Source organism: Ixodes scapularis, unplaced genomic scaffold, assembly GCF_016920785.2.
Source record: "Ixodes scapularis isolate PalLabHiFi unplaced genomic scaffold, ASM1692078v2 PGA_scaffold9__187_contigs__length_104089568, whole genome shotgun sequence".
NCBI classification, from domain to species: domain Eukaryota; kingdom Metazoa; phylum Arthropoda; class Arachnida; order Ixodida; family Ixodidae; genus Ixodes; species Ixodes scapularis.
In genome coordinates, this window is record NW_024609884.1 from 29,413,130 (window position 1) to 29,424,543 (window position 11,414).

At 43.9% G+C, this 11,414-nt stretch overlaps 1 protein-coding gene across 2 annotated transcripts in view; it reads left to right on the forward strand.

The window, feature by feature from the left end:
- Positions 1 to 6,325: 6,325 nt before the first annotated feature.
- The window catches only part of LOC8042424 (lysophosphatidylcholine acyltransferase 1), a 56,827-nt gene continuing 51,738 nt past the window's right edge, over positions 6,326 to 11,414 (forward strand). The window contains exon 1 of one of the 2 annotated variants that reach the window (XM_029969971.4): positions 6,326 to 6,858. In XM_029969971.4, coding sequence (XP_029825831.2) covers positions 6,762 to 6,858 — 97 coding nt within the window. In that variant the 5' untranslated portion in view covers positions 6,326 to 6,761. The remainder of the gene's footprint in view (positions 6,859 to 11,414) is intronic. The other variant, XM_029969970.4, reaches the window with a different exon arrangement.

An 11,414-nucleotide genomic window follows, 5' to 3' on the forward strand; every position in this document is an offset into this window, starting at 1 on the left:
AACACGCGACCTGCGACGGCAGGCAAAGACACTAGTTCCTGCCACTGCGGCTTCTACGGCTCGTAACTCGAGAACAAAAAAATCGGGAGAACATGCGGTTTGCGCCCTCCTTCATTTGAGAAATACCCCAAAAACATATATTTTTTTCGTGGAAATTAAAAATTAGACCCTTTTAGCCTGCCCGATTTGAGATGAAATCACCCATATATATATATATATATATATATATATATACACACACACACACATACGGTGAAGAGGTTCAACGGGCCGGTTGGACGTAAAACGAAAGTGGAGGAGCTCCAGGAAAGGCCTTTCTTTACTGCACCAACGTTTCAAGCGGGGACCGCTTTTCTTTAGGGTGGGTTGGTTGTGAAATGTCCTCTTCTTGTTGATGTACGTGTGGAAGAGGAAGAGTTGCTATGAAGGGTATTAAAAATATTCGGAACAGGAGCAAAAAAATTATCGTGAATCTTTGAAATTAGTAATTATAAACAATGTTAATCAAAATAAATAAAACGAAATAAATTGATGTGTAGTATTTGCCGCAGTCTTTGTTACAGCTCTTAAGCACAATCAGCCCCGAGCAACCGGAGCGCACACAAAAGTAGCAATGAGGATGTGTTCGGGATTAACACCGCTTCGAGAGCGGAGATCTAGACAGCGCAAGAGTGCCGTGGCGGTTTTTTATGAAGTATTTAAATCATATTTGAATGATGCTTACGAAGAATTTGACGCGGCGGAAGGAATTACCACGGGACGCACGCTCACGAGGATGTTCACGAGAGGCGTGGAACGAGCTCACGATGGCAGGCGCCTTTGGTGCAACAATGTGATCGACGCGATCGGCTAGCACAGTCCGTGCAAAACCAAAATAATTGTGTGGCCTCGGCCCTACACACAGCGTGGCAGCCAAGTGAGCACGCCTGGACTTGCATTAATACCACAAGCAACCGAATTGAATTTGTGAATTAAAAAAGCCTCCTTCAACTCTCTGTTGTGATCAGAGCTAAATCCAGATTCAAGAAGGATGACACGTATTTTTCCAATGCTATGCTCTTTAAGATGCATGTGTTTTGAGAACGGGAGCGTGGGTAAGGACTTGACATGAGACTTGTGATTATTGAAGCGCAACCGAAATGAAGTACTGGTTTGTCCTATATAATCCATGTTACATAGTTTACAGCGTAAAAGATAAATAACGTTACGCGTACCGCAGTTGAGGTTTCCAGTGATTTTGAAAGAAAAGCCAGAGTTCGCGCTAGTGACAAGATTGGTGGTTTCGACATATTCACAAATTTCACACCTGGGCGTCCGGCAAGGTCTACAACCCGAAACTTCAGAAGTTCTATTTTTCGAGTGCACCAATGTGTCCTTAAGGTTTCTACCTCGTCGATATACCACGCGTGGTGATACCGGAAAAAGGGTGCGTAGTTTATCGCTTTGCTGCAAAATACTGTGATGTTTCCTGAGAATATTGTTTAGATTTGGAAGGCGGGCTGAATATGTAACACCAGGTTTGCGTGGTATTAATGCAAGTCCAGGCGTGCTCACTTGGCTGCCACGCTGTGTGTAGGCTTTCGGCGGGTTCCTGAAAAACTTTGTTTCTTTGATTAATTGGGTTAAGTACGGTTCATTCATCTGCACATATTCGTTTATATCCTCCTCGGAGACCACGTACGATGTTGTATAGTGCCCGTGTTGTATATTCAATAACGTGGCTCCTGATTCTCGCAGATGATGATGATACCGTGTCTCTAAAGCTCATAAACAAAAATACTACATGTACACGGGGCGAGACAAACAGTGGGAGGATTTCTGGAGCACAAACGAGCACGTACCACGTGACACTAAGCGTCGTACCGCGTTCCACGCGGCGGCGTGTGTTTCCAGAACACCTCCGATTGGATACATTTCGTTTCTTGTGCATTAATAAGACAGGTAGGAAACGCCAGAAAGCCAAGGTGGATTGGTGTAGAGGTTAGCACACCCGACCGGACATTGGGAGGCCCAGAGTTCATATCCTGGCTCCGCCGTTTTTTGGCTTTCGGCGGGTTCCTGAAAAACTTTGATTCCTTGATTAATTGGATTAAGTACGGTTCATTCATCTGCACATATTCGTTTATATATATATATATATATATATATATATATATATATATTAAATAGGCGTAGATACAACCTTTCATTTGACATGTTTCTGAAAATAATTGTACATCGAAAGCTAGCTCGATTCAAACTTGGCCCATTATTGTCAAAGGTGCAAAATTCAATTGTGTTTATTTCATAAAATAATACAAAAGAAAAAAACACACTTCAAGAGGACTTCAACCCTTCTAAAGAAGTCTTCAAGCAGTAAAAAAAAGAAAGTTATTGTTTTGGAAAAAAAAAAAAAAATTAAACGTTGCGAGACTTCAAAATGTGTCACTCGTGAAAACTACAAAAATCGTAAGACCTACCCTCTGCCCTTTCAAAACCCAAAACTAAGAAAAAAAAAGCTATATTATATTTATATGGGCGGTTCCATTTGGATTCAGTCAACGAGGTGCAGTCGTATTTTTTTATTTTGCTTTAAATTTTTATATTTCGTGGTGCATGTTCCAAGAAAAAAAAAAAAAAATCTCAAGAACGACGAGGTTTTGACGGTTGTCGTGTGTGGCGTTTTTGAATCGCTCTCAGTCTCAAAGTATTCCAAAGAGAGCTTCTATATTTTTTTCATTGTGATATACAGGGTGTTTCAGAGAACGCAGGCCAAATGGCTCCTGCGAAAACTAAGCAACGCGCAGAAAAAAGGTTGATGCCGTGTTGGTGTCTGCCCAAGAGCCTATTTAGAAAAAAAAATAATGACGTTTGGAAAAAAATAGTTTTTGTTTTGTTTTTTAGACAGTAACTTTTTATTTGTTTATTTTAAGGCTTCAATTAGAAACTTACTAGGCATCATCAATAACCCCTATATCAATCCTGTTTAGACAAGTATAAAGCGTGCCGAGCATTTTACCGTTTTGCAAAACCCACTTAATACGAAAGAAACACACAAGAGGACGAAACAGACGACACAGCTTTCGACTTGCAACTACAGCCGCCCCAGTAAATCTGTAGTTGCAAGTCGAAAGCTGTGTCGTCTGTTTCGTCCTCTTGTGTGTTCCCCTCAATTCTGACGCGTACTCTGGGTTCGGATTCTTATCCAAGCGCATCTTGGCGGCAGCTGTCCTTCCTTCCGACAGCCCTCTAATTAAATCAAAAGAAAAAAGAAAACGTGTATTAACCGTCAGATGCCGCTTAAATTGATCAATCATGGGCGTTCTCGAGCCTGGAATAATTTTAGCATAGAATTGGTATTGGGAATTAAGCGAGTCTTCACTAGGTTGGACCTTCTGTCCAGTAGACATCTTGCATCCCAATAAGTCAGCATCCTCTCCGTTCACCCCTAAGCTGAGACTGCGGCGGAAGTCCATATCTCTTTCGCCAGGTCATCACTCTCCCGCCCATACCCACGCACAGAGGGCCGGGCCAGCTGATGAAAGCCAGGCGGCTGCGAGCGATCCGGCGGGCACGTAGCTCCCACTGCAGTCTCAGCTTAGGGGTGACACCTTTTTCTGTAGTCATTTTAAGACGTCACATTGGAATGAACTGTTTTCACGTTATGATCTGATGGGCGCAGAGAGTAGTGCAATGTACGCTTGTGAAGCTCGTGCCCACAGTGCCTTCAACGTTTTGAACGAGCAGAATAGTCGACCACCCCCTTCAAACGCATTAAAAAAAAAACAAAAAAACAAAAAAAAAAACGGTTGCTTGAGTTTTTGCATGGTGGTCAGCGATTCTTCAAAAATTGTAACGAAATACATTGGCCCATGAATGTCCCGCGATACAAGGAATGCACAGGAAATGTATTCCACCCGGCAGGCACGTAGCCAGGAAGGGGGGGGGGGGGGGGGGAGCCATGGGCCCTCCCCCCCTCCCGAAATCTTTCATTTTCCTGGAACCTCCTCTCCCCCCTCCCTCTCATACAGCATTTTGTCATAGCTCCTCCCCCCCCCCCCCCCCCCCCCCCCCCCGAAACAAAATCCTGGCTACGTGCCTGCCACCCGGAGTGAGAATCCTGGTTTTGGGTGTCGTCGCGCTCCAGATCAATTCCAAAATATAGAATAAAAAAAAAAAGTATGATATTGAAAGGGAAATCGTGTTTATTTTTATCGAAATGTTCAATATTCAAAGAGCGAGGCTGAAAACATTTCATACATCGTGTGTAACAAGAGCGATGAGCCCGCTTCGGCCTCCTTTGGCGTGAGAATGTGCCAGCTGACCTGCATCTTTGAGCGAATAAAATCAATTTTAGTGCGCATACACAAAAAAAAAATAATAATAATAAAAAAAAAAAGAGCGTGGAAGAAAGGCGAGGTTCAAAAGCTGCGCGCCTCAAAAGTTTGTGGATTTTTTTTTTTTTTTTTTTTTTTTTCACGGGTTCGCATGGGCGGCGGTTAGCGGCACGCACCGTTTGCCTAGTTAGGGAACCAGGGACAACCGAGATTGATTTTGCCGGAGAACGGCAAGATTTTCCCACCGTCGAGAGAAGTGTCTTTGTGCGACGTCTGTCGGCTGGACAGCACAAAAAATTGAACCAATGATAGAAGACGGATGTATGATGTAGTTATGTCATGGCCAGTGACGGATATAGAAAAGGGGGGGGGGGGGCGGGTCCCCCCCCCCCCCCCCCCCCCCCCCTTTTCTGAAGACACCTACACTCGCCCCTGGCATCGGATCGGCGTCTCGCTGCCGTGCGCTGCGCTTTCACTTGCAGAGTGTCCGCTTGACGATGGCGGGCTGGTCTCAGTTGGAAACTGAGACACGTCCCTGTTTCCAACTGGTCTCAGTTGGAAGCAGATGCGAATTTAGGAAGGGGGGGGGGACTGCCCCCCCCCCCTACCCCCTAAGCTCCCCAAGGTCAACTTTGTTTCGACAGCATCATGATATACACCAACCAAAAGTTTAGCAAATATTGGGTCAGCAAAAGAGATTTGGACAACGTTCCGACCGTAACGTCATATCTCAAGACCACCACCCTTCCCCTCCCCTTCCACCCACCAGGCCTGACCCATAAATTCGCCCCTGGACGGAAAGTAGACTCAATTCACCTGGTGATTGGTCCAGTTGCGCTGATTTTCACCAGGGAAGGAAGTATTACAATAATAGTATTATTTTTAACCTTGAAAGTATTAAAAAACAATGACCCTGATTTAATCTGACGTACTGTTAACTACGTTTATTGCTAGATAATATAATCTCTGCTTTCTGGGCAGAGGGCGTGGATTACACGAGAGCACTGCAACTCGATCGGTTGGCGAACTCCCAACGAGATGCTGACCCACTGATCTCCATTATTGCACCGACCTACACCACGCAGCGATCTCATTTCCCTCGACCGTCTCGGCGCCAGCGGTGGGTGCTGCTGCTGCGTTGCGGCAACACTTAGTAGGTAGAGTAGGTCGTGGTCCACAACACCAATTGTTGAGGGGCCCTTAACTTAAAATATTTTTTGTTTCGTTTCTTTTTTTTTTTTTCGGCTTCCCCTCCTTTTTGCATTTGTTTTATTTCACACCCGCGCGTGCCTTGTGAACAACGTGCACAAATTAAGAATGCGCCAAAGCCCGGCTTTCAGCGCGACTTTCTAGCTTCAGTAACAGGGTCTCGTCGGTCTCGTGAGCACGCCGAGCCAAAGCGCGACAGAAGGCAACGCACGCGTGAACGGGTAGAATTTGAGGGAGAGGAGGAGATGAGAGCGCGCGGGGCGTCGGGACACCGAACTCTGGTTAGCCGCAAAGCTAGCTAGCTGCCTTTGTCTCCACTCGCTGTTCGTACGCGTTGAAACGCCGGACGCCGGCGTTTGAGGATTGTGTAGAGATAGAGGCGGCTGGCTTTCCGTTTACCCACTAATCGTTCCAGCCAGAGCTCGGTACCCCCGGCGTCCCCGCGCGCTCTCATCTCCCCCTCCCCCTCAATTTCTACCCGTAAAGTTTCGACCATAGTTTCAACACCGTACTTAGTAGGTTTTAATAATAATAATAATCTTTATTTGCACAAACAGGTGTTTTCCTGGGGGCGTGCGAGGCGAAACAGAAAGGCGGAAGCCCGTACGCTGGTGCGTCTGTTGGCCCAACCCCCAGTGTCCCCATGGTACATGCTTGATGATGCTTGATGGCTGTGTCGGTCCCTCCTTTCCTTCGACATTTTCCCCAACATCCTGACGCGCTCTCGGGCTTCGTCACCTTCATGCTATTCTTGGAGCTAGTGGTGTATTCATCCTTAATTTGCTCAGATTTTCTCTAAGCGTTTATATGCTCTTCGGGAGCATATACACGCAGTGGCTCTAGTCTACACTAAAAATTTACACCCCCGTCAAAAAAAAAAAAAAAGTGTTGCACCGACGGTCACGAATCCAACGCAGCTGTGGGCGCGCAGGTGCGGTGGTGCGGTTTCAAAAAGACCGAGTTAACGGACGCACCCACAGATGACGCCACCATCGGAAGAAGTGGAAAATGGCCTCCGGTAAACTCGGCGTCATCAACTCGTAGCCAGCGTATCGGCGCAGCCAGCGTACGCACACCTGCTTGCGAGCGGAGGAGCTGGGATAAGGGCACAGCAGCGCGGCCTCGGTCATCATCAGCCTCGCTCTCTCCTAACGTCAAGCTCCGACGCTTCTCCCGGTTCGCATCACCTGAACGCCGCGGAAAGCTTGCTTTGGCGGGGAACAGAATCCCAGCACTATGAACGAAGCGGACACACCTCTTCGGAAACGCAGTATGAACCACGGGGGCTTCAACGCTTCGACGTTCCCGTTGGGCGACACCAAGATCTTACCAGGTCAGTTGGAGCTTTGAAGACGTTTGGGGTCACCACGATTCGTGGCACAACGGTCCGTCGGCCTCTGGCCAGCCTGAGTCGAACGGTCCAACTCTGCTTCGCGTTGTTGACGTTCGTTCTCTTTATCCGTACTCTTGCACTCTTGTTGCTTTCCGTCGCACAAAATTGTCGTTGGAGCATGACCGACGTTAATGACATTTTACATTATAAAATCGCTAATTGTTATTATTATTATTTTTTTTTTTTTTTTGCAGGCTAGCGGGTCAATGTCAGGGCTATTTTGTTCTTCCTCAAGGACGTTCTCGTTTGCGTCCCGTTGGCGAGCGGGAGTTTATTGACAGGCGCAAAATCGGAATGCATGACCGAAGTTCCCTGAGAACTCGTCGGATCGGCTCGTCTTAAGGGCAAATACAGCAAAGGCGAAAATTAAAATTGGCTGAAAAATATTTTCCTCTACTAATAATGAAGGGTGCTGTAACTCTGTGAAACATGGCATCTCAGCGAAGAAATTTCGGGGCATATTTCTACTAGAGCTAGGAAATCAGTGGGCAAAATATCGGAGGCGTATCTCCAGAAGTTACGCCATAAACCCACCGTTTAAGAGGTGGGGATAGCAGAAACAATGCGGAGGAAAATGAACCTGTCGAGCGAACAAGTCTATTGCGAGCACAAGAGCGATTCCGGCGATGTAGCGGTCACTACGTTTTTCTTTTTTTTCTTTCTTGGGGAGCCGGTGTGGTATGTTGACACTTGGCGTCGGAGGTCGTTCACTTTGCCGTGACGGGCCGCCGGGATAACGGCTCTGTTTCAAGTCCGGTGTGAACCGAGAGTGCAACTTGAGCAATCGCGGGCTTCGCGTTCATCTTTCCACAATCGCGGTGAACGGCTTGACCCGGTGATATGGTTGATATGGTTTCGTATACGGCGACCACAGTGCCTGTTTGAAGAGGAAAGGTCGCCGGCTTTTGTGAGCACCGAGGAAAGGGAGATAAGGTCCCCAGCGTAATCCCATAATGGTATCGCTATTTTGCATACATCTGTTCGGGAATCAGGAAATGAAGCGTATAAAACCTTGCCCCGTTGTCTGTGTCGGGACAGTTCAAGGAAGATGCAGTGCCTGACCTTTCTAAGTTAATTGTACCTTCTAAGGAAAAAATGAGGTAAAGGCCACAGGAAAGTAGTCTGACTTTTCATTCTCTACTTTTCATTGTCTCACTCTCACTTTTTAAATTTTTTTTATTAGGGGCATACACTATTGTGTGCGAAGGAAGGGAACAAAAATGCATCACTTGTTGCCGTTGCATTAAAAAAAAAGTTAATGGCTACAAGAAGTTTCAACTAGCACACAAACCAGAATGAGCAACAACGCGCAATTGACATGGAGTGTGATATGGTTTCAAGTACAAGTACTTTCGGGTTGGTAGTCAAAAATCCAGTTTAAATGAGTCTTAGAAGCTGTAGGTGCATGATTTTTCAAAGCTGCTTTGAACGTGAAGCACCAAACGTTTTTTAAAACATTAATGTCTCCGAGATTATTCAAACCTATACATAGCTTGCAAGTGCCGCCATTGCTAAGTATACAGTTATTTCTACTTACTGATTATTTCTTCGAACTGCAACTTCTGCCGTGTCAAACTAACACGACAAACCGAACGCTTGCTTTCGGCTTATAAAATACTGGTATAGCCACGAATGACGTCACATGCAAGCTATACATAAAAGTGTGTCCACCTGAATGCACTCATTAAAAATGTCCCATACATCACTCTAAGGGACATAAATAGGTTATGTGATTTAGATATCAGCTGAATATCAGTATGGCAGTATTACATCAAATGGGCTCCAGGTTATGGCAGCAGCTTTCCAGGAATGGAATATGATGATTATAATTTAATTGAGAGCACCTGTTAACTACAAACTGCCCTATGTTGTAGCCCAGGAGTATTTCATTCACACATAAGTGGGACATGGCAGAATCATGACAGTGGTGTTTTTTATGTTTTAGTTACACAGGTTAGTGCACAGAACTTGCGTGCATACGCAGTGCGACACCTCAAGCTATTTGGTGGACACAAAGCTTCGGGGCTCCCTATTCTACAGGGTGTCTCAAATAGCGGCCAGGCTCTTTAAATCAAGCACAAAAATCTGTCTCTTAACCTATCGCGCTACGATTGTGTGCAGCATTGCCCACAGGTGGTGTATTTTTTCTATAAAATTTGCAAAGAGTGAACTTACCTGAGTAAAAAATAAAAAAAAATAAAAAGGCTTAACTCCTATGTAAATGCAGCGAACCGGTCTTCAAACAATAGGGCGCCCTATTGTTTGAAGAATGGTGGCTTTGCTGTAAACTTGTCCAGTAATATTTTGGTTGACCAAAACACTGAATTACAGAGTAGACATAATTAAATATGCACAGGTTTTAATATAGCACAAAGGTAGCAGAAGCTGATAGGAAGAACTCTGAAATGAACCCCTTGGAAACCTCAGAGTGGCTACCCATGTTACAGGGGCTGAAGATTTATGGGGTCAGTTGAAGGGACCATGAAACTGGCAGTGCAAAGGCCAAGGACCCTTTTCTCACTGCTGCAATTATCTCATTTGGGCATTATGATTCCTTCAAAAGTGGGCTACAGGGGTTTCAGGACAGAACAAGGTAGTTGAGGAGGAAAAAAGAATGTAAACCTCATAGATTTTTTTTGTTTTGTTAATCTACACCATTGTACATGAGCAAAGTTGATATCCATCTCGAAATAATGTAAAGAGATTTTTCTGGGTACTTTTTTAGCCAGGGTGGAAAGTTACATGGTCCCTTTGAGCTTGGAGATTCGTAAAGTGAACTGGCAGTTCCTAAGGCGCAATAAGGTTCATTGGCTAAGCACTATCTGTTTATCCCTCTAGTCTATGGCGTAAATAGTTGCTATCTATGCCCAAGGACATGGCGTCTCCTTGTTGATGGATCGTTTGATATGAGTAGAAGGTCAATAGCTGAAGTGGTTTGCTTCTGCTTGGGAGATACATACCAGATTGCGCTTGTGAAAAAATATGTCGTATTCTTGCTTTTTTATATTCACCGGATCAAAGTTTTTAAGCATGCTAGCAACACTGAGCTTTACTGTTTTTGGTTGAATGTGTTTGATTTCACAAACCCTTCTCAAAAAAGAAACTGCCCAGTGGAGTATGACTAACACTACCCAAATGTGTTGGAATGTCTGCTGGTATTTTGTTTTTTCTCACACACTGTTATGTCCCATTTATGTTTCCAAAACAAACTCCTGCAATGGAACTGTGACTCCATTATCTAAGTCCTTGGCTGTTCATATCCACACATTAATACTAGACTTCTGCTAATAAAATATGGATTAGTGCTTGTGAGAGTTATTTGTATGTATGTTTGTTTATTTAAAGTGCCCAATAATAACCACACTAAACAAGTACCTTGTTTATACATCTTCAGTAAATATCAAAAGCCCTGTATATTGCATGAGGATTCTTAGTCATTGTGGCTAGTTCTGGACCCATACATGGATACATAAATAAGTGATGCAGGTTTTAACTAGCACTCGTGCTAGTGCTGCACAAATAAAATTCAAATAAAAAAAATTCCCGGTTCGTCACATTTCTAAGCTATGCTTCTTTGGAGTTAGTACAAATTATTGTTTTTTCTTTTATGTTTGGGCTTATGAGTTCCAAAGTATTGTACCAGCATCTGTATTAAGCATTGACCATATGCTATTGCTATAGGGAGGAGTTTTCAAATTATTTGTAAGAGCAGAAATATATTTGATGGGAGTGGAGCATTATTTAATACAATACTATGCACCAGAATAATTGTGTTGTAGTCTTGTAGTATAATTAATGGCATTAGTCATTGCTTTGAAATAAAGGAGTGGAATGAGCATTATAACTTGTAAATGATAGCATCCTCAATGCTAGCTTTTGAAGCGTCCTTACTGGTTGTAAAAAAAAATTTATGTGAACCCCAAGGTTCAACATAATTTTGTAGGTGACAATGAAAAATGCAGTAGTAGATTAATTTAATTTGATCTGGAATTAAAGTGATGTCTGGTTTTAAGTAAGGTATAGACTGCATATTCCAGTTTTTTACATACTGCTCAATGTGCGGTTTCCAGCTGAAGAAATAATCAAGGATCACTCCTAGATATTTTATACTTTCTACCTTTTGAATGAACTTCTTTCTCATATTTGTGTTTTCTACCAGTGTTGGAGTTACCTTATGGGGGTGCGGTGGGTAAAAGGGGGAAAGAGAGAAACCAGGAAGATATTAGGTTTATTTTAAGCCATTTCAACTTTCAGGAGCCTAACTTACACAATGCCTGAGTGCTGCCTGTCAAGATTCTGTTCCTATGACAAATAGAACAATAAAACAATGTAATTCTTTTCTTTTTTGTTTGTTTTCTGCTCCTCTCTCTCTCTCTCTGATATAAAGGTATATTTCCTCGTTCTTGCCCCCAGACACATCTTATAAATGTTTGGGTGAACCCAAAGCTCCATTTTACATCTCTATGAATAAAAACATTACTGTAATGCAGTTTTAT